Genomic DNA, 26,976 nt, shown 5'->3' with positions numbered 1-26,976 from the left:
GGCCAGACCTGCGCGAGCGCGCGCGGGCAAAACTGTGCGTGCGCGCGCGCTCGCTACGGGGCGCGGAGCGTCAATGCGCGACCCGCGGGGGTGAGGGGCGGCGGGTGCGCGCGGCGCCGGACTTGGAGCGCGCCGCGGGGCGGGGCTGCGTGCCGTTCGCCCTCGGTGCCCTTGTTCTTTTGTTAAGCTCTGGGCTTCCCGGCTGTTGCGAAGTTCGCTGTTGCGTGGGTCCCAGGAGCCGGGGAACGGTCCACGATGAGCCGCGTGCCCAAGAATCTGCAGGAGCTGATGAAGGCTATAACCGGTGTTCGCGGTTTCGATAGAGTTGTGGAAAAGGTACTGGAGGCGAAGCCGCGGCTTCTAATGCAGGGGAGGAAAGCACCGTGCTCGGCGCGCCGTGAGCGCTCGATAGATCTCTCTCCCTACATTCTCTTGGACTGCGCTCGTGGGTTCATCTTAGTGATGATGAGCACTGCTTTGATGGAGCCCCATTATGTGCGGGTCAAGTGCATAGATGATCTCATTTAGACGTCCGTAAATAAGTATGGTTATCAGTTGTGGCGACAGAATTGCTCGGTTCGAGAGATAGAGAGGACCTTAGCGTTCGACCTTTCAACAGACAAGCGCTGGCGGTGATCCGGAGGAAAGAGTAAGAGGCAGCCTAGAGGATTAGAAGATAAATAATTGCAGTAAGGTAGGAAAGCCGAGTACCAAGTAGAGTGGTACCAGAGTTCGGTAGGGCCAGACGTGCCCCTTTTGCACGTAAACAGACTGCTCAGACTTCCGGTTTCCAGTGTCCTTTTAGGAGAACGTCAGGTTACATAGGCAGCCTTTATAAATAAGCATGAGTAACAAAAGCCCTTGGTTATGTCAGACTTGGAAGACATTTAACAACCTAAGAACTTTTAGGGTTTTTACGAAATGTTTTAATGCATACATGCCTGTTTTCCTTCTGATTAGGATAGAGTATTGGGGAAATGTGGAAATAATTTGGAAGTGGAGTTTAAACACAGACCAGCTGCGATCCTTTGTGGGACGAATGTGGGACTTTGGACCAAGGTCTCCTGCTTGGAACACAACACTTTACAAACTGTAAATAACTGCCCCTAAGGATCTCTCAGAGTTTTTGTGGAATACAGAGGAAATAATACTTAGACAAATGTGCTTAAGGTTTCAAATAGCAAATACTATAAAATCTAAGGACACTCTACAGTAACTTTTTGAAAAATACATTATCCAAAAAAAGAAGTATTGGTCTGAGGAGAAGTTTGAATTCCTTAAAAAAATCTGTAGCCATTTTCATTGTTAAACTTTCAGCAACCTTATAGGCATGTATCTTCTCATGACAATCTTGGCACAGGTTGTATTTGCCCTTGAGCATGTAATTAAAATCCTCATACCTTGAACAGACATACTGAAATAGTCGTAAACTCCATGCGTGCCTGCATTGGCGTTAGTGGTAGCTTACCCTCCAAGAAGATAAGCCTGTTAACCCAGTGTCTAGACCAGCACTGTCCAGTAGAGGTACAATGCAAGCTACATGTGTAATTTGTAAATCTTATAATAGCCACTTTTTAAAAGAGAAAGAAATAGGTGAGATTAATTTTAGGAATATATTTTAAGTAACTCATTATATCTAAAATATTATTGTAACCTGTGATCGCTACAAAGGTATTGATTTTTTCGTACTTCATCTTTGAAATCCAGTGTGAATTTTACACTTACAGCACATCTCAGTTCAGACTAGCCATGTTTTAAGTGCTCAATACTGACATGTGGCTAGTGGCTACTATATTAACTGCGCAGGTCAATACCATAGTCGGTGTTGTGTGTTTGTTAATTTGATCTAAAATATGTTTTGTGGTTATGTTTCACGTAGGCAGAGTTGCTAAGGCCAAAGTATATATTTATGCATAGTGATCCATAAATTTAGTTGTGGACATATTTCTTTTCCTTTCACTGTAAGTTTTAAGTTAATATGACCAAGACCAGTGGTTCTCAGTTGAGGGTGATTTTGCTCCCCGTGGGACATTTGGCAATGTCTGGAGACATTTTTGATCATCACAACTGGAGTGGGGTGGGAGGGATGCTGCTGGCCTTTAGTGGTTAGAGGCCAGGGATGCTGCTAAAGATCCTACAGTGCACAGGTTCCCTCCCCTCTGTGCCCACAACAAAGACTCATCTAGTCCAAATGTCAACAATGCTGAGGTTGACCAACCTTGACTTAGACCATCCTGTGAATCAGTCATTTTGTCCTGAGTCAAAACTAGATAAATTGCTACTCTCTTGTTCTTTCTAAATATAAACATGTCTTTGCATTGAACTGTGAGTTGGTTGCTCAAATCCTGGCACTTCCACAAGTCTTGGCATGGAATAGAATGTTTCTTTCTCTAAATCGCTGGTTAACAGTTCTTCATGTTAAACTCTCTCTGTTAAAATAACTAGTGTCTTTTTTGTTGCCTCACTGGACCTTGACTGACAAAATTATTTTATGTCAAATAGTTGTCCCTCTGGTTATTTAAATATGACACCAGAGAGTTTTCACGGCAAGAAATGTTCATTTTTCAATGCAGGGTTTTTAAACACAAGAATATTGCTAAAACTGAATTGGAGTAAGGATGTATATGGTCTGCCTTTTGCTTTGTAATAGCAAAGAGGAGGAGGGATAGTGTTTCTGAGTGTAAGAAGCAAGTGAGATGCACAGTACTATCACTTCAAGTCTGCCTCATTACCCTCTTCCGCAGTGGCCTTACTGGCTGACGATATACCCGGATAGAGAGAACCATCTCACCAAAACGGAGCTCCATTTTCTTCTTGGTTGTATAAGAAAGACAATTCTATCCTGAGTGCTAATCTCTGATTCTTTCAATGATTTTTTTAAGCCAATGCGTCAAGTAGATTAACACTTGAAAATTTGGCTGAGAATATTCCAATGGGTGTTCTGTTTTTTGGACAGATGTTTTGACCCAGCGTATAGAATCTGGTAAATGATGGTGACTTTCCATTCCTCCAAAAATGGTCTGTTGAAGAAGGCTTTCCAGTCAGTCTTGGCACAGATGTCAAGTCAATGCATGAGATCTGACATTAGAACTTTTTTATTTTACCCTGTTCTCTTTTGAAAACTTTTTGTCAGTGTTTGTAAATACCCACAAAACCTGTCTTTTATAAAACACTGATCCAGAAAAACTACCAGTTAACATAAATGTCCTGCTCTTTCTATAAAATCACTTTAAAATCAATCAAATTAAGTACTGTGAAATTATAAAGAAATACCAAACACAGTTCCTTGCCTCTGGGAGTTTATCATATAGGAGAGGAGAAAAGTGGATTCCAAGGAACAGCTCCATCAGAGGTGCCCTGAGAAAAAAGAATAAGTTGAGGAAACACTGATGTTGTACCCCTCTTTTTTTTCAATTGTGGTAAAATACACATAACATAAAATTCACCGTCTTAACCATTTTAAAGTATACAATCCAGTAGTATTCATTGCATTCACATTGTTGTGCAACCATCACCACCATCCACCTCCACAACTCTTTTCATCTTGCAGAACAGGAACTCTGTCCCCATTAAATTATAACTCCTCACTCCCCTTTTCCTCCAGCCCTGGCAACTGCCATCTATGTCTGTCTCTATGAATTTAACTACTCTAGGTACCTCATATAAGTGGAGATGTGCTATCCTTTTTGTTTATTTAAACTTTTGACTAGTTCTGCAATGAATAAACGTTTCACTTTATCATGTTTAAGTTATTTGCCAATGGAACATTTTCCCACACAGTAACACATGTGGAGTGACATACCTTGGGAATCTCAAGGGACAGGCTCTGTGCTAGGATCTGGAAATAACGTGTGGAGTCCAACACACAAAGAAATAAGGGCATAGAGTTCAGAAGCTAGGTAAAATTGTATAGAGTCATCCTTATGGAAATGAGAGACGATGTATAAGTAAATGAGATGTCTTAAGAGGAAGAACACAGACTAGGAGAAACATTATGGATTTAGGACGGAACCTTGAGGACATACAGGATTGAGAAAGAGATGGAGAGTCTTTGAAGATGGTAGAAATGGTTAGGAAGGTAAGAATAGATTTTTTTTTTTTTTTTGAGGAAGATTAGCTCTGAGCTAACATCAGCTGCCAATCCTCCTCTTTTTGCTGAGAAAGACTGGCCCTCAGCCAGCATCCATGCCCATCTTCCACTACTTTATGTGTGGGATGCCTACCACAGCATGGCGTGCCAAGTGGTGCCATCTCTGCACCTGGGATCCAAACTGAAAAAACCCCTGGCACTGAAGTAGAACGTGCGAACTTAACCGCTGTGCCACTGGGCCGGCCCAAGACTAGACCTTATACTTACTAGAAGAACGTTGAGGCTTTGGATTGACCACAAAAGGGGCAGTGATATTATTTAAAATTTATCAACATGATATGGTAACAGATTTTTCCAAATTCATTATTGGCGCTTAAAATTGCCTAGGTACAGGAAATGCACAAGAAAATAATAAAGCAAGATTCATTCAAAGACTTATGTACAGAAATATTGATTTAACATTATTTGTGATATCAAAAATGGGAAGTAACCTAAATGTCCAACCATAGGGGAACTGGTAAAAGAAATCACTGGAGCTCCATGTGGAGGAGTCATGTCTTAAAAAGTGATTTGTAACATAAGAGCATGTCATTAAATGATATGTATGACTTTATAAAATTAGAAAGTTGTTTATTTTTAAAAGTTTGCATAGCACTTACTAGGTGTCACGCACCATGCATTTTGCTAATATGAACATCTTTTTATGGCAAAAGATAATGAAAGTCTAAATACAATAATCTGGAAGAGAATTTCACTGTTGCCTAGATGTTGAAATCTGATGGTAAGAAGAGCTGTAGAGACAGTCTAACAGGTAAATGAGTGCAAAGGACGTAAACAGACTTCACAAAAAAGAAGTGTAGACAGCCAGTAAACACAAAAGGATGCTCAGTAGTGCCTGTAGTCTGGCTAATGCAAATGTAAACCATGAGATACCAATCAGATTTTGCTCATCATATTGTAAAAATTAAGAGTAATAATATGATTACTGATGAGGAATCAGGGAAGGAGGCACTCTTTTTCATTGCTTTTGGAAAGTAGTCTGGCAGATTTGTTAAAAATTTATATACCCTTTCACTCAGCTATCTAATTTTGGCAATCTATACAAATGAAAGCACCTTTGTTTGTAATGATGAAAACCTGGAAAGAACATGTATATTGAGCAATAGTTTAATAAATCTAGTATATTCGATTCTAGGGAATACCATGCAGCTATTAAAAGACATCTACAGTCACACGCCACATAACGACATTTTGCCCGACAGATCACATATACAACAGTGGTCCTATAAGATTATAATGGATCTGAAAAATTCCTATCACCTATTGCAACTGGAAGAAAACTCTCAAGAGGTTCTTCCGTGACTTCGAAGAATTTGCCAAGGATGAGGAGGTTGCAAAAATCGACAGGGCTGTGGTTGAGATGGCAAACAACTTGAACCTGAGTGTGGATGAGGATGACATTGAGGAGCTCCTAGAGGTGGTTCGTGAGGAATTGACTAATGAGGAGTTGTTGGAACAGGAACTGGAATGCATAGCAGAAGAAGCAGCAAGAGAAAAGGAAACCACAGGAGAAGAAAAAGAAGAATCCCCAAGAAAATTCATAGTGAAGGGTTTAGCAGAAGCTTTTGCAGACCTCAACAGACTCCTTAAGACGTTTGAAAATAGAGACCCCAAGACCGAAAGGTTTTTATTAATAGAGAGGAATGTTCATGGTGCATTATCCGCTGACAAACAAATCTATGATGAAAAAAGAAACAAACCAAGCAAACCACCATGGACATATTTCTGAAAAGAGTGACGCCTCCTCAAGAAGTGCCTCAGGCAGGTCCTTCAGGAGGTATTCTAGAAGGCGTTGTTACCACAGGAGGTGAGAGTTCCATGCATGATACTGCCCCTGATGACCTTCCAGTGGGACAAAATGTGGAGGTGGAAGACAATGATATTCATGATCCTGACCCTGCCTAGGCCTAGGCTTATGTGTGTGTGTCTTGGTTTTTAGCAAAAAGAGTTTAAAAATTAAAAATAGAAAAAAGCTTATGGGGCCAGCCCCGTGGCCGAGTGGTTAAGTCTGCGCACTCTGCTTTGGTGGCCCAGGGTTTCATCAGTTCGAATCCTGGGCACAGACATGGCACTGCTCATCAGGCCATGCTGAGGCGGCATCCCACCTGCTACAACTAGAAGGACCCACAACTAAAACTACACAAGCATGTACCAGGGGGCTTTGGGAAGAAAAAGGAAAAATAAAATCTTTAAAAAAAACAGCTTATAGAATAAGGACATGAAGAAAGAAAATATTTTGGTACAGCTGTACATGTTTGTGTTTTAAGCTGTGTTATTACAAAAGAGTCAGAAAGCTTAAAAAAATTAGAAGTTTAGGGGCTGGCCCTGTGGCCCAGTGGTTAAGTTCGCACGCTCTGCTGCAGGCAGCCCAGTGTTTCGTTGGTTCGAATCCTGGGCGCGGACATGGCACTGCTCATCAAACCACGCTGAGGCAGCGTCCCACATGCCACAACTAGAAGGACCCACAACAAAGAATATGCAACTATGTACTGGGGGACTTTGGGAAGAAAAAGGAAAAAAAATAAAATCTTTAAAAAAAAAATTAGAAGTTTATAAAGTAAAGTTATAGTAAGCTAAGGTTAATTTATTATTGAGGAAAAAATATTTTTTATAAATTTAGTGTAGCCTAAGTGTACAGTGTTTATAAGGTCTACAGTAGGGCACAGTAATGTCCTAGGGCTTCACATTCACTCACCACTCACTCACTGACGCACCCAGAGCAGCTTCAGTCCTACAAGCTCCATTCATGGTAAGTGCCTGATATAGGCATACCGTTTTTTATCTTTTAAACCATATTTTTACTGTATCTTGTCTATGTTTAGATACACAAGTACCTACCACCGTGTTACAGTTGCCTACAGTATTCAGTGCACTAACGTGCTGGACAGGTTTGTAGTCTAGGAGCAATAGGCTATACCATCTAGCTTAGGTGTGTAGTAGGTTTATGTGAGTACACTCTGAGTTTGCAGAATGATGAAATCGCCGAAGAACGCATTTCTTAGACTATGTCCCCATTGTTAAGCAATGCATGCTTGTATATGAGTTGAGCTGGAGGAATAGATGTGATATGCTGGGAAGAGAAAAATGAAAGTTGCAAAGTAATGGGTATAATATGATCCCATTTTTATAATTTTAAAAGGAAAGGAGGGAAACCCTATGTATGTGTACATGTTTGAATGAGCCTAGAGAATGATACTGAATGATCCACAGCACTGAAGGGGTAGTCAGCAGGAAACTGCATCTCTACACTGTTTGATTTATTTATGCACATAAAATGAATTTTATCTTTGTAATTAAATATCTACTAAAGAGAAGTAACATGGCAATTTAGATGGCTCAGAAGTAGGATTTAAGGAATCAGGATATAATTAGTGAAATAATGAATTCAGGTCAAGAGTTATTGATAGTGTAGAGGAAAGGGATTTGGCATCAACTCAGAGCAGCTATAAATATTGGGGAAAATTAAGAATTTTAGCAGGGGTGAGTGGATGACCAATTTCAAGGGAAATGATGATGAATTTACATTCCTTCTGCCATGGAAGACAGTCAAGGTTTAGTTCTTTCTGTGTATACCGTCTGAAATGAAGTGCTGCTGAACCATTACACCACTTGTCTAAGTAGCCCTTTGATTCAAGTCCTGAGGTTTGGGAAGACCTCAGAAAGTTATTATCTGAGAGCTTTAGTAGAAATTAAATGTATGTATTTTTAAAATTCAGAACAGAACACTAAACAAAAGCATTGTAATTTTTGCTCAGCCACCCTAGGAGTTTCAGGAATTTCTGGAATACTGTTTCTCAGTGAACCGAGATTATTAACTTCTTTGTTGCTGTTTGATTTGTGATTTTATACGCTAACTAAGCTATTCCCCTGGGCCCGGCTCACCATATTTGCCTTCCTGCAAGGCATCATTCCTTTCTGTATGCAACTGGATTCTGAACTGTAGATCCACTGCAAATAGTCTACACACGTTTGTGCTTTCCCCCTTGAGAGGAGAACAGGAGGTGGGAACAGGCATTGCTCAAATCCTCAGTCTGTCGGGGATGAGGAAGCTCTTCCCTGTTGGCCCCTCTTGTCCGGGTTTAAAGCAGCAGAGAAGCTGTATATGGCAGGAATCTTGCCAAAGCGATTAATGTGATAGAGGCCTTCATAGTATCCACCTTTACAAGCATTCCAGAATGCCTCAATAAAATCTTACCTTTACCAGCTTTTGGGAAAAGGTCCTGTGGTTGCTTATATTCCTCCATAGCACGTCTCATCACCACCACTCCAGTGAACAAGAGTAGAGTGTTACCGCAGCTGGTTAAATCTTCAGGGAATAGTTAAATTCCTCTTTGCTCTTTCCTAGGGCTTTGTTTTGCCCCGTGTGTCACTCATTTGCTAACTTTTATGTTTGGCCTTCTCTTATAACCTCTACTGGTTTGTACACTGCCTGAGGACTAGGATAACATCTTACTCATTTTGGGATCCTCTGCCCTTGCCCCAGTTGCCCCCCATTTTCACTCTTATCCTTCAAAGTCCTATTCAAGTGGTGCCTGGTGTCCCTGAAAAGGCTTCCCTGACATCCCCAACTGTCTTCCTCTGATCCACTTCTGTACCTTGGCTAACTTTTGCTATAAGATTTACTGTATAGTATTGAAAATATCTGTTGATTTATCTGTCTTCTCTCTCCACACTGATAGTTCTTTGGGAGCAAGTCCATAGTAGATGCTTAATAAGCATTTGTCAGTGCCTTGTGGAAGATGCCTGTAGAATAGAAAATACTCCCTATAGTTTGTTCCATCAGTTCCTGAGGCCAGTAAACGTTGGGCATATTGTTATAGAATGTTCCTAGTTGACCTTAAGATTTGACTGTTTTCATTCAGCAGAGAGTTGAATGCTTCCTATGTGCCAGGCACTATTCTAAGCACCAGGGATATACCAGTGAACAAAACTGACAAAAATCCTCCCACTCGTGGAACTTATATTTCAGTGTGGTAAATCAAACACTAAACAAAATAAGTAAATAAAATATATAGTATGTTAGATAGTGATAAGTGCTATAGGATCGGGGAGTTTTAAGTATTTTTCCCCTAAAATGTGTATTACTGTGGAGTTCTTTTTTTTTTTTCTTTCAGGGAAGGATTCACCCTGAGCTAACATCTGTTGCCAATCTTGCTCTTTTTTTTTTCCCTCCCCAAAGCCCTGGTACATACTTGTGTATTCTGGTTGTAAGTCCTTCTACTTCTGTGTGAGCCGCTGCCACAGCATGGCTCCTGACAGATGGGTGGTGTGGTTCCAAACCTCCAAGCCACCAAAGCAGAGCATGCCGAACTTTAACCACTACGCCATTAGGGCTGGCTCTGGAGTTCTTTTTTCGAAACTTCAGTTTTAAATAATGTCATACTCGAAGGGGAAGAGTGTTCCCCTTCAAGGCCCTAGGGAAGAGCTAAGAGGAATTTAATTAAATATTCTCTGAAGATTTAACCTGGCCCTTCGAGGCAGGGGAACTGCAAATGTGAAGACCCTAGACTTTACCACACTGTGTGCTTGTGGAATTTGAGGGGGAGGCCCAAGGGGGCGAGTTAGGAGTTGAGATACCATGTACAGCTCCGTAGGTCACTGTAAGGACTTCGGCTTTTACTCTGGGTGAAATGGAGCTCCATTAGAGGGTTTTTCACGGAAGAGTGACATAATTTGACTTGTATTTTTAAAGGAGCATTCTAGTTGCTAATAGACATGAGGTGGGCAAGGACAGAAGTACAGAGACAAGTTGGGGGCAGTTGTAACAACTGGAAAGAAATGACGGTGGCTTGGAGCAGAGAGGAAGTATCATGCGTAGGTGGATGGGGGCTAGGGAGGTGACTGGGATTCTGGGTGTGTTTGAAGAGAGAGCTGACAGGATTTGCTGATGGATTGGGTAGTGAAATATGAAAGAAGACTGGTGACTTCCGGGGTTTTTGGCAGCTTTATGTACTAGGCTGTTTGCTCCCAGAAGACCTTTTATGCAGCTATCTTAAATTGGTCGTGACTTGCATCACTCATGAGGTGTATCGCTCTCCCTCTCCCAGCATAGAGTTGCTTTATACTACATCCTTCTTGAGCACTAACATTAGGGGACTTTGCTATTTATCTGTTGGCTGGGATTGGTACAGTCAGGTACCTTGGGGTGTGCTCAGAGAGGAACTGAACCAAAGAGTAGAAGGCCAGGGAACTGATAGGATCGTATTCACCTTCAGAAGAGCACCTGGATATCCAGTTTGTTCAAGCATTTTAAGCAGAGTGAAAGTTCTGATAGCAAGAAGAAAAGCAAGTGGGGTGGAATCATTTTCACAGTTTTGGCATTTTCAGTAATAACTAACATTTATTGAGTACTTTGAGCCAGAGCTGCACAGCAATCAGCAGCAGTCACAGTAATGGTGATGGTTCTTAAAGACCAGAATGATCTGAAACATTAAGGCGTAAGGAGAATTCTGGGTTCTAGACAGAGCTTCCTTTTAGGGGCTATCTTCTTGATTGCTGATTTTCAGGGATCCCTTCTGACTGTCTTTACTTTGCAGTAAAATGAGGAAAGGGGAGCTAAATGTGTGTGTTTGTCACTGGAAGTATGTCGGTCTGTGGTGGAATTGGAGCCTAGATGTGTGGGGCTGGGGAGGAAGGTGCTGTAGTAGCATGAGTGACATCAACACATGTGAATGCATGAGGTGCAGGGAAGACACAGAAAAGGGACAGATGGTGCGTGTGTGCGTGCACCTGCAAGACAATTTTTTTTTTATTAAGGTTATGAAAGTTAACGTCCTTGTGAAATTACAGTTGTGCATCATTATTAGTCATGTTGTAGGTACACCACTTCACCCCTAGTGCCCTCCCCCCAACCCACTTTCCCCTGGCAACCACCGATCAGTTCTCTTTGTCCGTATGTTAACTACCAGCTATGAGTGGAGTCATACAGAGTTCGTCTTTCTCTCTCTGGCTTATTTCACTCAACATAATACCCTCAAGGTCTATCCATGTTGTTGTGAATGGGACAACTTTGTACTTTTTTATGGCTGAGTAGTATTCCATTGTATATATATACCACATCTTCGTTATCCAGTCATCAGTTGCTGGGCAAGGTTGGTTCCATGACTTGGCTATTGTGAATAATGCTGCGATGAACATAGGGGTGCATGGAACTTTTGGAACTGCTGATTTCAGGTTCTTAGGATAGATTCCCAGTAGCGGGATGGCTGGGTCATAAGGTATTTCTATTCTTAACTTTTTGAGGAGTCTCCATACTGTTTTCCATAGTGGCTGCACCAGTTTGCATTCCTACCAACAGTGTATGAGGGTTCCTTTTTCTCCACAGCCTCTCCAACATTTGTCATCTTGGTTTTGGATATTTTTGCCATTCTAACAGGTGTAAGGTGATATCTTAGTGTAGTTTTGATTTGCATTTCCCTGATGATTAGTGATGATGAGCATCTTTTCATGTGTCTATTGGCTATCCGTATATCTTCTTTGGAGAAATGTCTGTTCATGTCCCCTGCCCATTTTGTAATTGGGTTGTTTGATTTTTTATTGTTGAGTTGTGTGAGTTCCTTGTATATTACGGAGATTAACGCTTTGTCAGATAAATAACTTGTGAATATTTTTTCCCAATTAGTGGGCTGTTTTTTTGTTTCAGTCCTGTTTTCCCTTGCCTTGAAGAAGCTCTTTAGTCTGATGAAGTCCCATTTGTTTCTTCTTTCTATGGTTTCCCTCATGTGAGGGGTTATGGTGTCCGAAAAGATTCTTTTGAAGCTGATGTCAAAGAGTGTACTGCCGATATTCTCTTCTAGATGACTTATTGTTTCAGGCCTAATCTTTAGGTCTTTGATCCATTTTGAGTTTATTTTAGTAAATGGTGAAAAAGAATGGTTGATTTTCATTCTTTTACATGTGGCTGTCCAGTTTTCCCAGCACCATTTGTTGAAGAGACTTTCTTTCCTCCATTGTAGGCCCTCAGCTCCTTTGTGAAAGATTAGCTGTCCATAGATGTGTGGTTTTATTTCTGGGCTTTCAATTCTGTTCCATTGATCTGTGCATCTGTTTTTGTACCAGTACTGTGCTGTTTTGATTACTGTAGCTTTGTAGTATGTTTTGAAGTCAGGGATTGTGATGCCTCCAGCTTTGTTCTTCTTTCTCAGGATTGCTTTAGCAATTCGGGGTCTTTTGTTGCCCCATATGAATTTTAGGATTCTTTGTTCAATTTCTGTAAAGAATGACATTGGAATTCTGATTGGGATAGCGTTGAATCTGTAGATTGCTTTAGGTAGTATGGACATTTTAACTATGTTTATTCTTCCCATCCATGTGCATGGAATGTCTTTCCATCTCTTTATGTCGTCGTTGATTTCTTTCAAGAAGGTCTTGTAGTTTTCATTGTATAGATCTTTCACTTCCTTGGTTAAATTTATCCCAAGGTTTTTATTCTTTTTGTTGCGATCGTGAATGGCATTGAGTTCTTGAGATCTTTTTCTGTTAGTTCATTGTTAGCATATAGAAATACTACTGATTTATGTATGTTGATTGTATACCCTGCAACTTTGCTGTAGTTGTTGATTGTTTCTAATAGTTTTTCTATGGATTCTTGGTTTTCTATATATAAGATCATGTCGTCTGCAAACAGCGAGAGTTTTGCTTCTTCGTTGCCTATTTGGATTCCTTTTATTTCTTTTTCCTGCTGAATTGCTCTGGCCAAAACCTCCAGTACTATGTTGAATAAGAGTGGTGAAAGTGGGCACCCTTGTCTTGTTCCTGTTCTGAGAGGGATGGGTTTCAGTTTTTGTCCGTTGAGTATGATGTTGGCTGTGGGTTTGTCGTATATGGCCTTTATTATGTTGAGGTACTTTCCTTCTATACCTATTTTATTGAGGGTTTTTATCATAAATCGATTTTGGATCTTGTCAAATGCTTTCTCTGCATCTGTTGAGATGATCATGTGGTTTTTGTTTCTCATTTTGTTAATGTAGTGAATCACGTTGACTGACTTGCGGATGTTGAACCATATCTGTGTCCCTGGTATAAATCCCACTTGATCATGGTGTATAATCTTTTTGATGTATTGCTGTATTTGGTTTGCCAAGATTTTGTTGAGGATTTTTGCATCTATATTCATCAGTGATATTGGCCTGTAGTTTTCCTTCTTTGTGTTGTCCTTCTCAGGTTTGGGGATCAGGGTGATGTTGGCTTCATAGAATGTATTAGGGAGTGCTCCATCTTCCTCTATTTTCTGGAATAGTTTGAGAAGGATGGGTATTAAATTTTCTTTGAATGTTTGGTAGAATTCTCCAGAGAAGCCGTCTGGTCCTGAGTTCAATCCATTCACGTTATTTTTGGGGAGGCTTTTGATTACTGTTTCTATTTCTTTACTTGTGATTGGTCTATTCAGATTCTCTATTTCTTCCTGATTCAGTTTGGGTAGGTTGTATGAGTCTAGGAATGTCTCCATTTCTTCTAGGTTGTTCAATTTGTTGGCATATAGTTTTTCATAGTATTCTCTTATGATCCTTTGTATTTCTTTGGTATCTGTTGTGATTTCTCCTCTCTCGTTTCTAATTTTATTTATTTGAGACTTCTCTTTTTTTTTTTTTAGTGAGTCTGGCTAAGGGTTTGTCGATTTTGTTAATTTTTTCGAAGAACCAACTCTTTGTTTCATTGATCCTTTCTACTGTCTTTTTTCTTTCAATATCATTAATTTTTATTATTTTCCTCCTTCTACTGACTTTGGGCTGTTTGTTCTTCTTTTTCTAATTCTGTTAGGTGTCGTTTGAGGTTGTTTATGTAAGATTTTCCTTGCTTATTGAGGTGAGCCTGTATTGCAGTGAATTTCCCTCTTAGCACTGCCTTTGCTGCGTCCCAAATCATTTGGTACAGTGTGTTTTCATTTTCATTTGTCTCCAGATAATATTTGATTTCTTCTTTAATTTCTTCAATAATCCATTGTTTGTTCAGTAGCATGTTGTTTAGTCTCCACATTTTTTGCCCTTTCCCAGCTTTATTCTTGTAGTTGATTTCTAGTTTCATAGCACTATGATCAGAAAAGATGCTTGATATTATTTCAACCCTCTTGAACTTATTGATGCTTGCTTTGTTTCCCAAGATATGGTCTATCCTTGAGAATGTTCCATGCGCGCTTGAGAAGAATGTATAACCTGCTGTTTTTGGATGAAGTGTCCTATATATATCTATTAGGTCCATCTGATCTAATTTTTCATTTAATTCTATAATTTCCTTGTTGATTTTCTGTCTGGATGATCTGTCCATTGGTGTTAATGGGGTGTTGAGGTCCCGTACTGTTATTGTACTGCTGTTGATGTCTCCTTTTAGTTTTGTTAATAGTTTCTTTACGAATTTTGGTGCTCCTGTGTTAGGTGCGTATATAAGTGTTATGTCATCTTGGTGGAGCGTCCCTTTTATCATTGTATACTGCCCCTCTTTATCTTTCTTTATCTGTTTTGCTTTGAAGTCTACTTTGTCTGATATAAGTATGGCAACACCTGCTTTCTTTTGTTCATTATTAGCTTGGAATATTGTCTTCCACCCCTTCACTTTGAGTCTGTGTTTCTCTTTGGGGCTGAGGTGTGTTTCCTGGAGGCAGCATATTGTTGGATCTTGTTCTTTGATGCATCCTGCCACTCTTTGCCTTTTGATTGGAGAGTTCAATCCATTCACGTTTAGAGTGATTATTGAAACGTGGGGGCCTACTGTTGCCATTTTATCACTTGTTTTCTGGTTCTTTTGCATTTTGTCCTGATGGAGAGCTGTTACTTTGTGTTGTTGTCCTTCTGCTTATCTCCTTTGTTCTGGATTTTGTAACCCCTTTCCTTTTTTTGATTTTTCAGGAATGAGGTTCTTCCTGAGCATTTCTTGAAGAGGAGGTTTTGTGGCGCTGAACTCCCTTAACTTTTCTTTATCTGGGAAAGGTTTTATTTCTCCATCGTATTTGAAGGATATTTTCACTGGGTAGAGTATTCTTGGCTGCAGGTTTTTGTCCTTCGGAGTTTTGAATATTTCATTCCAATGTCTTCTAGCCTGTAAGGTCTCTCCTGAGAAATCTGCTGATAGCCTTACGGGGTTTCCTTTGTAAGTTATTTTCTTCTGCCTGGCTGCCTTTAGTATTTTCTCTTTGTCGTTGACTTTTGCTAGTTTCACTATGATATGCCTTGGGGTTGGTCTTCTTGCATTAATAAAGTTTGGAGATCTGTTGGCTTCTGTCACATTAAGTTCCATCTCTCTTCCCATGTTTGGAAAGTTCTTAGCTATTATTTCTTTGAACAGGCCTTCTGCCCCCTTCTCCCTCTCTTCTCCCTCTGGTATACCTATAATCCTTATGTTGCATCTCCTAATTGAGTCGGATAATTCTCGGAGAGTTTCTTCATTTCTTTTTAGTCTTAGTTCTCTCTCCTCCTCTGTCTGCAGCATTTCTATATTCCTATCCTCCAAATTGCTAATTCTGTCCTCCATATTATTGACCCTACTGTTCAGAGAGTCCAGATTTTTCTTAATCTCCTCCATTGTGTTCTTCATCTCCAGTATTTCTAATTAGTTCTTCTTTATAGTGTCAAGCTCTTTTGTGACATGGCTCCTGAACTCATTGAGTTGTCTATCTGAATTCTCTTTTAACTTGTTGAGTTTTTTAGTAATGGCAGTTTTGAAATCATCGTCATTTAGGTTATAGATTTCATTGTCTTTGGGATTGTTTTCTGGGTGCTTATCATTTTCCTTCTGTTCTGGAGACTTAATATATTTTTCATACTGCTTGATGGCGTGGATTTGTGCCTCCGCAGAGAGATAGAGTTTAGCCGCTGCTTCCACTTGTTGCGACTGGTGTTGGGGGGCGGGGGGGGTGCAGCTGTTTAGACTGCACCAACCAGGAACCCTGTCAGCTGTTGCTGACTGGACCTGGACCCCTCCTCGTAGTCACAGTGGTCCTGTGGGGTCCCTCGTCGGTTGTGGGGACAATCGCAAGGGGGCCTCAGGCTGCTGATGCCTACTGTTGCAGCCCACTTAGACGCGCTCCCTCCTTGTGGTCTGCAGCGGTGTTGTCAGCTTTCCCAGCAGCCAGGAGCAGGATCACCTATAATCGCCACTTTGTCACTAACAGAGCCCATAAGATCACACTTGTCCACTATAGGTCCCAGCAGAGCTATGGGTATCTTCTGCAGTCTGTCGTTAGCTCACCTAGCTGTGCTACTTTTGCCCCAGGGCCTTCCCGCCTTGTGATTGCCAGTTGGGACCTCTCCACTAGTGCTGTGCAGAGGCTTTTGCTGAGGCTGCTGTAGGAACCTGCAGTTCCCCCCTGGGCTACATAGCCGTTTCACCAGAGCTCCACCCTGCCCCACTCCACTCTCACGGGATCTCTGGGAGCCCCTTGCCTCGTCTGGGACACGGCCAGAGTCCGTGGGCCTGGTGGTGCCTTGTAAGCTGCTGCCTTGTGGGGAATTCTACTCTAGGGAGCTTCCTGGTGTTTTGAATGCTGGGCAGGGCCTCCCTGCCAATGGCGAGCAGAGACCCTTCCTGCTGGGGGGTGTGGGACCCTGGAGCATCCCCCCGGGCCACAGAGCCGGGTGTTGGAGCTCCACCCAGTACCCAAGCACGTCCACGGGAAGTCCGGGCACCCCGTGTGCCAGAGACCATGGGCCCAGCAGCAGCTGGCGGTCTGGTGCAGTGCCAGGGAATCCGCCCACCAGGAGCTTCCCTTTGTTCTGGATTCTTGGCGGGGCCTCCCAGCTAATGGCGAGCAGAGGCTTTCCCTGCCGGGGGGGGTGCAGGACCCCGGAGCCTCCCCCTGGGCCACACAGCCGGGCGCTGGAGCTCCAACCATGTCCCCCAGCATGTCTACGGGAAGTTTGGGCGCCCCCTGTGCCAACCCGTGCGCCGGAGACCGTGGGCCCAGCAGCAGCTGGTGGTCTGGTGCTGTGCCAGGGAATCCACCCACCGGGAGCTTCCCTTTGTTCTGGATTCTGTGTGGGGCCTCACTGCTAATGGCAAGCAGAGGCTTTCCCTGCTGGGGAGGTGCGGGACCCCAGAGCCTCCCCTCGGGCCGCAGAGCCAGGCGCTGGACCTCCAACTGTGTCCCCAAGCATGTCCACAGGAAGTCCGGACGCCCCCTGCACTGACCCGTGTGCCGGAGACCGTGGGCCCTGCAGCAGCTTGTGGTCTGGTGCTGTGCCGGGGAATCTGCCCGCCGGGAGCTTCCCTTTGTTCTGGATTCTGGGCGGAGCCTCTCTGCTAATGGTGAGCGGAGGCCTTCCCTGCCGGTGGGTGTGGGACCCTGGGGATTCCCCCTGGGCTTAGGTGTAATCGCGGGGGGCTTGAGTAGGGCTGTTGTCACCTGTTTCCACCATCGCTCCGCTGGTGAGTGCACACTCCCGCCCTTGGTGTGTGGCGATGCTATGGGGGAGTCTGCTGGAAGAGAGCCTCCTGCAGGAACTAGGCTGTCTGGGGGTCGGGGGTCAGAGAGTTTTCACCTATTTCCACCTCCTCCCTGGGGGAAGTCCGTCCACCTTCCGATGTATAGTAGTACAAGACTCTTAGGCGTCTTGAGATGCTATCTGGATATCCTTTGTTAATCGGTGAATGTCCAATTAGTTGTAGATTCGACGGGGGAGAGACAAAGAAGACCACTCACTCCGCCATCTTGGTCCCACCTATTAGCACACTCTTATTGCAATTGTCCTCTTAATTAGGTTGGTGTCCAGTGTAGCTGGTTGCTAGGCTCAGGGGCATACAGCTGTGATAGGCCTGAGGCCAACAAGGCTGATGTCAGTTCTCTTAGGAGTGCAGCTGAGTAGGGCTAGCCCTTGGCCTGGAGGCACTCAGTTGTTTCAGGCTTTGGAAGGTGGGGCTGGTCCTTTTTATGGCTATTTGTGAAACACAAGTCTTCTGCCGCTGATAAGCCTCACCCCTCTCTGGACCACATACACTGTCAGCACAGTCCTGGTCCGTGCACACTTCTCAACCCCCTGGAGCGTACCCCACCACCACACTGCAGAGGCCCCCACCTCTGCCCCAATGCCCCCCACAGTTCACCAGGTCCTCACACAAGCCCTGCCCCACAGAGGCAGACACCTTTGCCTGCCTGTAGAGGATCAAGGCATTCAGTCAATGCAGGCTGAAAAGTAGCCTGAGGGCTTGCTGTTAGGTGGGGCCAGTCCCTGGGGAGGGTTGCCTGCCCTGGCTGAACTGGATTAAATCTGTGCTCTAGTGGGTGTGGCAGACCCCTGGGCTAACAGCCCAAGGGACGCACCTCAATGGCCCCCACCTGTGTCCGTATCAGCACGCCTGGACCAGCTCAGAACAACGGCCCCCACCAATGTCTCAGTCTCCAGAGAGGATCCTCCTCTCACCAAGATGCCCCCAGAGCCCACCAGGTGAGTCTCATTTCACCAAAGGACAGTCAGCCTTCTCTCTGGTGATTTTAGGTTGCTGCAATGAGTGAGTTGTGCTTGGGCCCTTTAAGACCTGGATCTTTTAGGCTTTCGGCCGATAGCTTTTCTGGGGTGTCCTCGCTGCAGTTAATAGCCAGCAACGCCAGACAGTAAGACCCCTCTCTCAGTTGGGCTTAGTCCGAAGGATGGTTATAGCAGTATTGACCCCGCTCTGGACCTCACTTCTCCAGGGAGGGCTGCGTACCTTAGGTTGGCTCCTGCCTGGCCAGCTGAGAAGCTCCGCTGCTCCCAAAGGTGGCTTTTTTCCTCTCTGGCCGGAGTTACTGCCTCTTCTGCTTTCGTCAGGACTGTCCCTTGTTGTGGGGGTTCTTTTTATCTAGTTTTCAGTTTTCAATCCAGGGTGATTCTTCCTAAAATTGTTGTAACCTGGTTGTGTTTGTGGGAGGAGGCGAGTTCAACGTCTGCTCACAGCGCCATCTTGACAAGTCCCTCCTGCAAGGCAATTTTTACGATAAACTGAGGAGCCCATTGTGTCAGACTGGGCTGAGCTATAAAAGTTATTGCCTATCTACTGCAGTCACCCAACCTGCAGGATCCTGGGAATGGAACGTATCTGGGTGGTTCTCTGTATTGTTGGGGCCGTGGCAGGTATGTTTCTGGTGCAATGGTGTCATAAAAGGTTATACACTCATCTTCCTTCCCATAAGACACTGAATGAATCAGGGCCTAGTTGTCTGCATTAGTCCAGGTGAGATGTAAGGGGAGGCGGTTTTGCATAGTGGTTAAACCTCACCTCTGAATCAAATGGAGATTGTAATAGTATTTACTTCAAAGATTTGTGAGGATTGAGACAATGCTTGTAAAGTTGCTGAGCATGGTCTAACACCAAGTTAGCTATAGTTAATAACCGAATAAACAAGTATGCCCCCTGTAGCCCATATCTTGACTGAGACTCTTGGGTCTGTGGGGGACTGGAATTAGCCACCCCAAGATATGTGTCTTTGGCATTAGGAATATTTTGGGCTGGTTACTTTTTTAAAAACTGCATACAGGAAAGGAAAAACTCTGAAAAGCAGAGTTTACTTATGCTTTGTTAAGAGACATTTACATTGTAAAGGAAATCTCCATCTGTAAAGATGTCTCCTTCTCTGTACCAGGAAGAGGGGGATGACCTTGCCTCTAGAAACTCTTTATCAATGTGGAAGGCAAGAATTTAAATCTGCATAATAATCTTACTCTTGTTTACTGTGCTTGTCTGGTAGCTTCCTGTAACTAACTCCCCCCATCCCCAACCTCCTTCTTTGACTTTAGCTGAAGATGATATTTAAGCTGGTGGCTTTGGCCATTTTGACAAGTTGCTCAGGTTGCCTGAGCCTCTCCCACGTATACATGTTATAAAGCTTTGCTTAATTTTCTCCTGTTATTCTGTCTCACGTGAATTTATTTTGTTCTCTGGCCAGAAGAACCCAGAGAGGGTAGAGGAAATGTCTTCCTCCCCTACAGGTTCCTGGACCCAATTCCAACATGGGGGGAGGGGTTCCCCACACCAACAGGCAATGCCTCAGACACCAGTTGGGTGTCCTAATGATGAGGATTATTTTAGACTGGTTACTTTTAAAAACTGCAGACAGGAAGGAGGCTCTGAGTAGTAGAATTTACTTACCCTTTGTTAAGAGACATTTACATTGTAAAGGAAATCTCCATCTATAAAGGTGTCTCCCTCTCTGTACCAGGAAGAAGGAGGGATGACCTTATCTCTAGAAACTCTTAATCAATGCCAAAGGCAAGGACTTAAATCTGCATTTGTTTACTGTACTTGTGTGGTAATCTCCCATGATTGACTCTCCCTCCACCCCCAACATCCTCTTTTGTCTTTAGCTAAAAATAATATTTAAGGTGGTGGTTTCAGCCGTTTACTTAATCTGGCTTGATTCCTATCTAAAAGTTATAGGACCATCCAATAACAAGACCCCACCTGTATTAATATCATTTTAACGACTTTTTTACATGTTCTTTCGTTTGTCTTGTAAAGAGATAACTCACATACCTATGTCTTAAATTTAGCCCTACTCTCAACCTATGTTTGCAGCAGCTCTTCCTGCCCATGGGTCCTGTCCCCATGCAGCAGCTCTTTACTGCCCATGGGTCCTGTCCCCATGCTATTCCACACTATTCTCTGAATAAAAGAGCACTACTGCCAGACCTTTAGAGTCCAAGAAATCTTTCTTTCAACTCCTCAGCTCACCAACCCCGCATCGCTAACAGTTCAACTCAATTCTGACGCTATCTACCCAGAGACAGCATCAGATTCCACAGGTTAAGGGTTCAGTCCTACAGGACTGCCCACCCCCTTCAGATGCCAGTCGCCAGCCCAGGTTGTTACTATGCTTCTGACTGACTGGCTGTATATCAGAGGGTCCCATGACCTCCTCCTTGGATTTGGTTAATTTGCTGGAGTGGCTCACAGAACTCAGAAACATTTTACTTACTAGATCACCAGTTTGTTATAAAAGGATGTAAGTCAGGAACAGCCAGGTGGAAGAGATGCAGAGGGCAGGATACCGGGAAAGGGCATAGAGCTTCCATGCCCTCTCTGGATGGGTGGGCCATTCTCCCAGCACCTCCGCATGTCCACCAGCCCGGAAGCTCTCCGAAGCCCATCCTTTCAAGTTTTTATTGAGGCTTCATTACATAGGCATGTTTGATTAAATCATTGGCCATTTTGGGGATTGAACTCAATCTCCAGCCCCTCTCCCCTCCCTGGAAGTCAGGGGGTAGGACTGGAAGTTCCAACCCTTTATTCACATGGTTGGCTCCTCTGGCAACAAGCCACCATCCTTAGGTGCTTTCCAAAGTTGCCTCATTAACATAACAAAAGACCTTTATCATTCTCAACAATTAGGAAATCCAAGGGTTTTGGGAGCTGTGAGCCAGGAACTGTGGACTAAGACCAAGTATATGTGAGAAATATATTTTGATCATCTGAATGATCAAATATGTATTTCTTATAAATCACAGTATCGCAGAGACTAAGATCTATTTTCTTTTTTCCAGTGTCCCTCTCCACCCCCATTCCTCATTAGCCCTCCCTTGGCCTCTTCCCCCACAGGACTATTCATCAGTTCTGGGAGGTTGCATAGGACATTACTTCATTATCTTCCACTGGCTTGATTCCTTTACTTTCCTTAGGGAGACAAGAAGTGGCAACACATAAAAGCATTTCTTGAGGGCAGCCCCGTGGCCGAGTGGTTAAGTTCGCTGGCTCTGCTGTGGCGGCCCAGAGTTCGGATCCTGGGCGCGGACATGGCATTGCTCATCAGGTCACGTTGAGGCGGTGTCCCACATGCCACAACTAGAAGGACCACAACTAAGATATACAACTATGTATGGGGGGGGCAGGGTTGGGGAGATAAAGCAGGAAAAAAAAAAAAAACGATTGGCAACAGTTGTTAGCTCAGGTGCCAATCTTTAAAAAGAAAAGCATTTCTTTTGCCATTTTCAGGCTGACCAGTACAAAATTATCTCTATTCCAACGTACATTTTAAACCAATTTTGTATGTTAGTATGTCTTTTGGCCTTTCAAGTCGGGAAAAAGAAAAATAAAAACAGTATTCTGCAGTAGAAAATCCAGTTGACATTTGTTTTACCTTTTGTCATCCCAGGCAAAGTTAGATATCAAATGGAACTTCAAGAACTGACCTCCACTAATTACACTAAACGCCCTATGGTGTCTGTGAGGCTTTCATATTTGATTCTATTTCCTGAACTGCCTGGTTTTTTCCCCATCTTCAACTGGCTAAGTCCTGCCTGTCCTTCAAGACTTGAATGTTGTTCCCTAGGAAGCCTCTCCTAACGTCTCTTCCCCAGCAACATACACTTTTATGAAAGTTAGATATCCTTACTTCAAGCAGCCTCTGCTTATCCTGTCTGCAGTAATTCCCTCCACTGCCATGCTGTGTGGATGTCTCTTCCTTTAGACTGTGAACCTCGTAAGAGCAGGGAGTGCATCTCATTCATCTTGACATTGCCAGTGCTCCATGTACTCACGTAAATGCCTGAATGAGGTGAGTGTAGCCTTGGGCCTGCTTGGTTGTATTGTTAGTTTATGAGGACATCTTGTGGCTAGATCATTTATTGTAAAAATAGACTTGATCCTGTTCTAACATCTATTTTTCCATTAATTTACCTGTTAGGCAAAACATAACCTAATATTGTTTGGGATGGTTTATATTATATGGTTCAGTTTCTGTTTTATTTCAGGGCCTTCTAGGGGCAAAACCCCTGAAGTTGTGGTTTGTGAAACTTCTGAAATGTCTTCCTGGTGGGGGTCTACAGACTTTATAGTTAGCGACTAGGGAGACCCCGTAGACAGACCCAGATCTAAATCTTAGTTGTCATATCCTGAGTGACCTTGAGAATAAACCACTCTGAATTTGTCACCTACAAAGTGGAAATTGTCCCTTCCTTATTATATAGTGTATGTAAAGTGTTTGGCACAGTGCCTGGCAAATGAAAGTGCTCAATAAATGGTAGTTACCTAGAATCTAACTACCCATTTAATGCTTGAGACATTCCCCCACCCCTAAATACAACTAACACACCAAATATCCATGTTCTGGCTGAACACCTTTAGTGATGGGGACAATTACTGTTGCTGGATGCAGCGCATTCTAGTCACAGCTCAGCTCCAGCTTCTAAATATGCTATGATGTTTTCTCCTAGTGATTTAGATAGGCTATAAGGAACACATTTCTATTATTTTTCTGTAAATGTCCTTTTTAAAGAGGTTTGATATAAAATTTTAAATTCATTGTTCCACATTTTATTTTTCACGTAATTCTTATTATGATACTATAAATGGGACAGGACCTTAAAAGCAGCTCTTTAACTTTGTTGCATTCTATTGTTAAACTTGTTATTAAAATGGGTTTATGGTATAAGCTTATTAATTCTACTAACTCATTGAATTACTGAACATCTTCCAATCCGTTTTTAAAATTGTTTTCAACCATTCACTATGAAGTCATTTAAAAAATTACTTGTGCAAAAACTTGAGAACATTCAAATTAAACCTATGATGGGTTAACAATCACAGGGACCAGCTGGCTTTGTTGGTGCACAATTTCTAAGGAGACATTAACAAATGCCAGGTTTGTACATAAGCCTGAAAATCTCAGATGAAATGTTTGATTTCTGCAGAGGAGTGGAGATTAGTAAAAACTACTACTGTTTTTCCCCAAATATTCCTTTTTCTTTAAAAACAATTTTCATAAGGCTTAATTTCTATTATAAAGAGATTGGTCACATTTGAATTTCTGAATCAGTTTTTTTGAGGTGATTCAGTTTAATCCAATGATAGTTCTCAATGGGCTGTCTGGGCTTTCTAATACCACAGATTGTTCACAATTTTTTTTTTTTTTTCACACTTAGGTAACTCTCTTCTCTGCTGTTCCTGGGAAAGTGATTTGTGAAATGAAAGTAGAAGAAGAGCATACCAATAAAATGGGCACTCTCCATGGGGGTTTGATAGCCACTTTAGTGGATAACATATCAACAGTAGCTCTGCTACTCTCAGAGAGGGGAGCACCTGGAGTCAGTGTCGACATGAACATAACGTATGTATCCAAACTATACCCCAAATAAATTTTTTTAATGTGATAAACTCATTTCAAACAATTGCGACTAAACACATTTATAACATAAAGCAAGCATGAGGTGCCCTTAGCTAGTCATCCTTAAGTGTGGCTATAGATTTGCCCTAAAATATCGCATGGCCTTAGAATCTAGAACTAGAAGAACTAATTTCCAAGTGTAGTGTATATCAGTAGTGAAGGGAGGAAGGGTCTAAACCTTCAAAAAGGCAAGCATTCAGCTTATGTATAGTGGTAGGGAAAAAAGTCATCACAAACTCATGGCTCGTCACTGTTTCATCAGTCCTTAAAAGTGCCACTTGTACAGATATCTTATGAGGGTTATGTTGAGTACATATGGAGAAAGGCCTGAATAAAATTCAAAGGAAAGTTGGAGAAACCTTCATGTATACATTGGCACCTCCTTGTAACAAGGTGAACACAAATGTCTGGTTAGTTTTGCAATCGTGCATCTCTCCCTGCAGCTGCACAGACATGCTCTGTAGGTTTAAACCACATGATCAGGGAGCAGAACCCCAGATGTCAGGCTGTCACTGTCGTGAAAATGCCTGCAGGCGTCAGACATTTCCAAATGTAAAAAATTCAATTCCAACATGAACTAGTACTGTTGCCGGTCCTGTTGAGTAAAGAGTGCAGGGCCCAGGAAATTAGTTTCAAGACAACTGCTTTTTCCACCTAAACAACAGAAAAATGATTTTTGTTGGGGGGAGAGGCAGGGGTTAGGGTGGGACAGCTAGCTACGGGACATGAGGGCAATGTAAATAATGTCAGTTATCAAGTTTTTAAACAATCTAAATCTTTTATTAGGTTAACTTAAGAAATGTTCAGTCTCTCTTTACTATAGAAATAAAGTGAAGGTTGCAATAAGCAAATCACAGGACAAGATGCAAATGCTCTTTTGAAAGCAAAATGTACAAAAAGGAGAGGTTCTGCTTATGGTACTGGTGAGCACATTCAGCAGTCCTTATCTTATTCCATGTGATGAGGGGTAAGATGAGTTGATGACTCTGCTTTGCCCTAAGAGCCTCAATTAACAGCAGAGAGGGCTTCAAACCTCACACTGCATTTCATGATCTTCTAAGATACTGCTGCTTTCACAACCCTAAGAATTTTTAATAAGCCAAACATAGTTTTGGCCTTTCAAAGTATATGTTGCCCAAAGTATTGGTCACCATCAAGAGCTGCCTGACCTTCAAAAATCGATTCACTTGAACAGAAACTAGGACATAGTCTCAAAGATTTACTATAGTTATTTCAAAAGTAAAGGAATGGACTGACAACTTATTACAAGTGGGTAGGAAGTGTGTAATATATGCATGTATGTACAATTCATCACCAGGATTGTAAGGAAGAACCTCATATTAATTCCTTATAATTCTTATATTAAGCCATTTTGGGGTTAAGTAAATTCTAAATATTGATATGACAAGATGTAGACATCAAGTAATACTTCACCTAGGAAGTTAAGCAGATTAAAATGAAAGCTAGAGGAAATCTTTCACCAACCCCAAATAAATATGAAGTGGGAAACTTAAAAAAAAAAAGGGGGGGGGGTGAAAACCCTTTCTAATATTTATGGGAAAAGAAACTGGTCCAGGTAAGAAATGGGTAAGATGGAACTTGGTCAGGACTAGCCATTCAAATTTGAAATTTGAGTTTCAGAAAGCTTACTAATATTAAACTATTTTTTTTCCCTTTGGAGGAAGACTGGCCTTGAGCTAACATCCGTGCCCATCTTCCTCTACTTTCTATGTGGGATGCCTACCACAGCATGGCTTGTCAAGTGGTGCCATGTCTTCACTCAAGATCCGAACTGGTGAACCTCACGCCACCAAAGTGGAACGTGTGCACTTAACCGCTGTGCCACCAGGCGGGCCCTAGACTATTTTTAGGAGTAGAATAAGTAACATAGGAAGCCTGTTCTGTGATAAAACTTTCCCTTTTAAAACTTATTTGCTGTTAACTGTATTTGTTTCCTTTCAAGGTACATGTCACCTGCTAAAATGGGAGAAGATATACTGATTACGGCACATATTCTGAAGCAAGGAAAAACACTTGCATTTACCTCTGTGGATCTGACAAACAAGGTCACAGGAAAATTAATAGCACAAGGAAGACACACAAAACACCTGGGAAACTGAGAGAAAAGCCATGTGACCTGAAGAAACCCAACAATGAATATCAGGTGTAAATTTGACTCGAACCAATGTAATTTTAAAAATAAATTAGCACAACCAGGAGTAGCTAAGAAATACTTTCTTTGGGGAAAAGGACATAGCAACCAAGTGCGATATAGGGTGAGAGTGTATTTTTTCATTTTAAGACTCTTCAGTTTGGTTTTAATCGTGATGTTGTGTTATAAAACCTAGGTAAAGCAAAGACACTAACAGGGCCACTTGGAGATAAGATTACCTTAAAACCAAAGCCCATTATTAAGCTAAAGGAGAAATATAAATTAATGGTTAATCCTTAATGAAGTTTAGGTCCCTCTTAGCTCTAAAATGGCACGCTACATTTCCACCTTTTTTTAACCCAATTTCAAGATTATGGAACTTCAAAATAGGTGAACCATAACCCATATTGGAAAATAAAACAGATTGAGCCATAATGGCCTAAAATTGTCCTCAGGAAAGTTTGAGGCAAAGCACATTAGTGATATAGGAGCATCCACTGGGTGTGCTGCTTTTCTCTGATGGAGAACTTACCACAGGACTGGCAATGTTATATATTAAGGGGAGGAGAAAAGCATACTCTTAGCCCCTTTTCTAGTACCTAGAGTTAAACC

At 42.4% G+C, this 26,976-nt stretch overlaps 1 protein-coding gene across 1 annotated transcript; it reads left to right on the top strand.

Moving 5' to 3' along the window:
• Window positions 1–118: 118 nt before the first annotated feature.
• On the top strand, window positions 119–26,431 carry ACOT13 (acyl-CoA thioesterase 13). Its single transcript, XM_046640489.1, has 3 exons — window positions 119–336; window positions 23,971–24,155; window positions 26,176–26,431. Exons 1-3 carry the CDS (start codon window positions 256–258, stop codon window positions 26,330–26,332), a joined length of 423 nt encoding a protein of 140 aa, XP_046496445.1. The 5' UTR covers window positions 119–255; the 3' UTR covers window positions 26,333–26,431.
• Window positions 26,432–26,976: the final 545 nt, after the last annotated feature.

Source organism: Equus quagga, chromosome 15 (assembly GCF_021613505.1).
Source record: "Equus quagga isolate Etosha38 chromosome 15, UCLA_HA_Equagga_1.0, whole genome shotgun sequence".
Lineage (NCBI taxonomy): Eukaryota > Metazoa > Chordata > Mammalia > Perissodactyla > Equidae > Equus > Equus quagga.
This window is presented reverse-complemented; position numbering and strand designations above follow the sequence as displayed.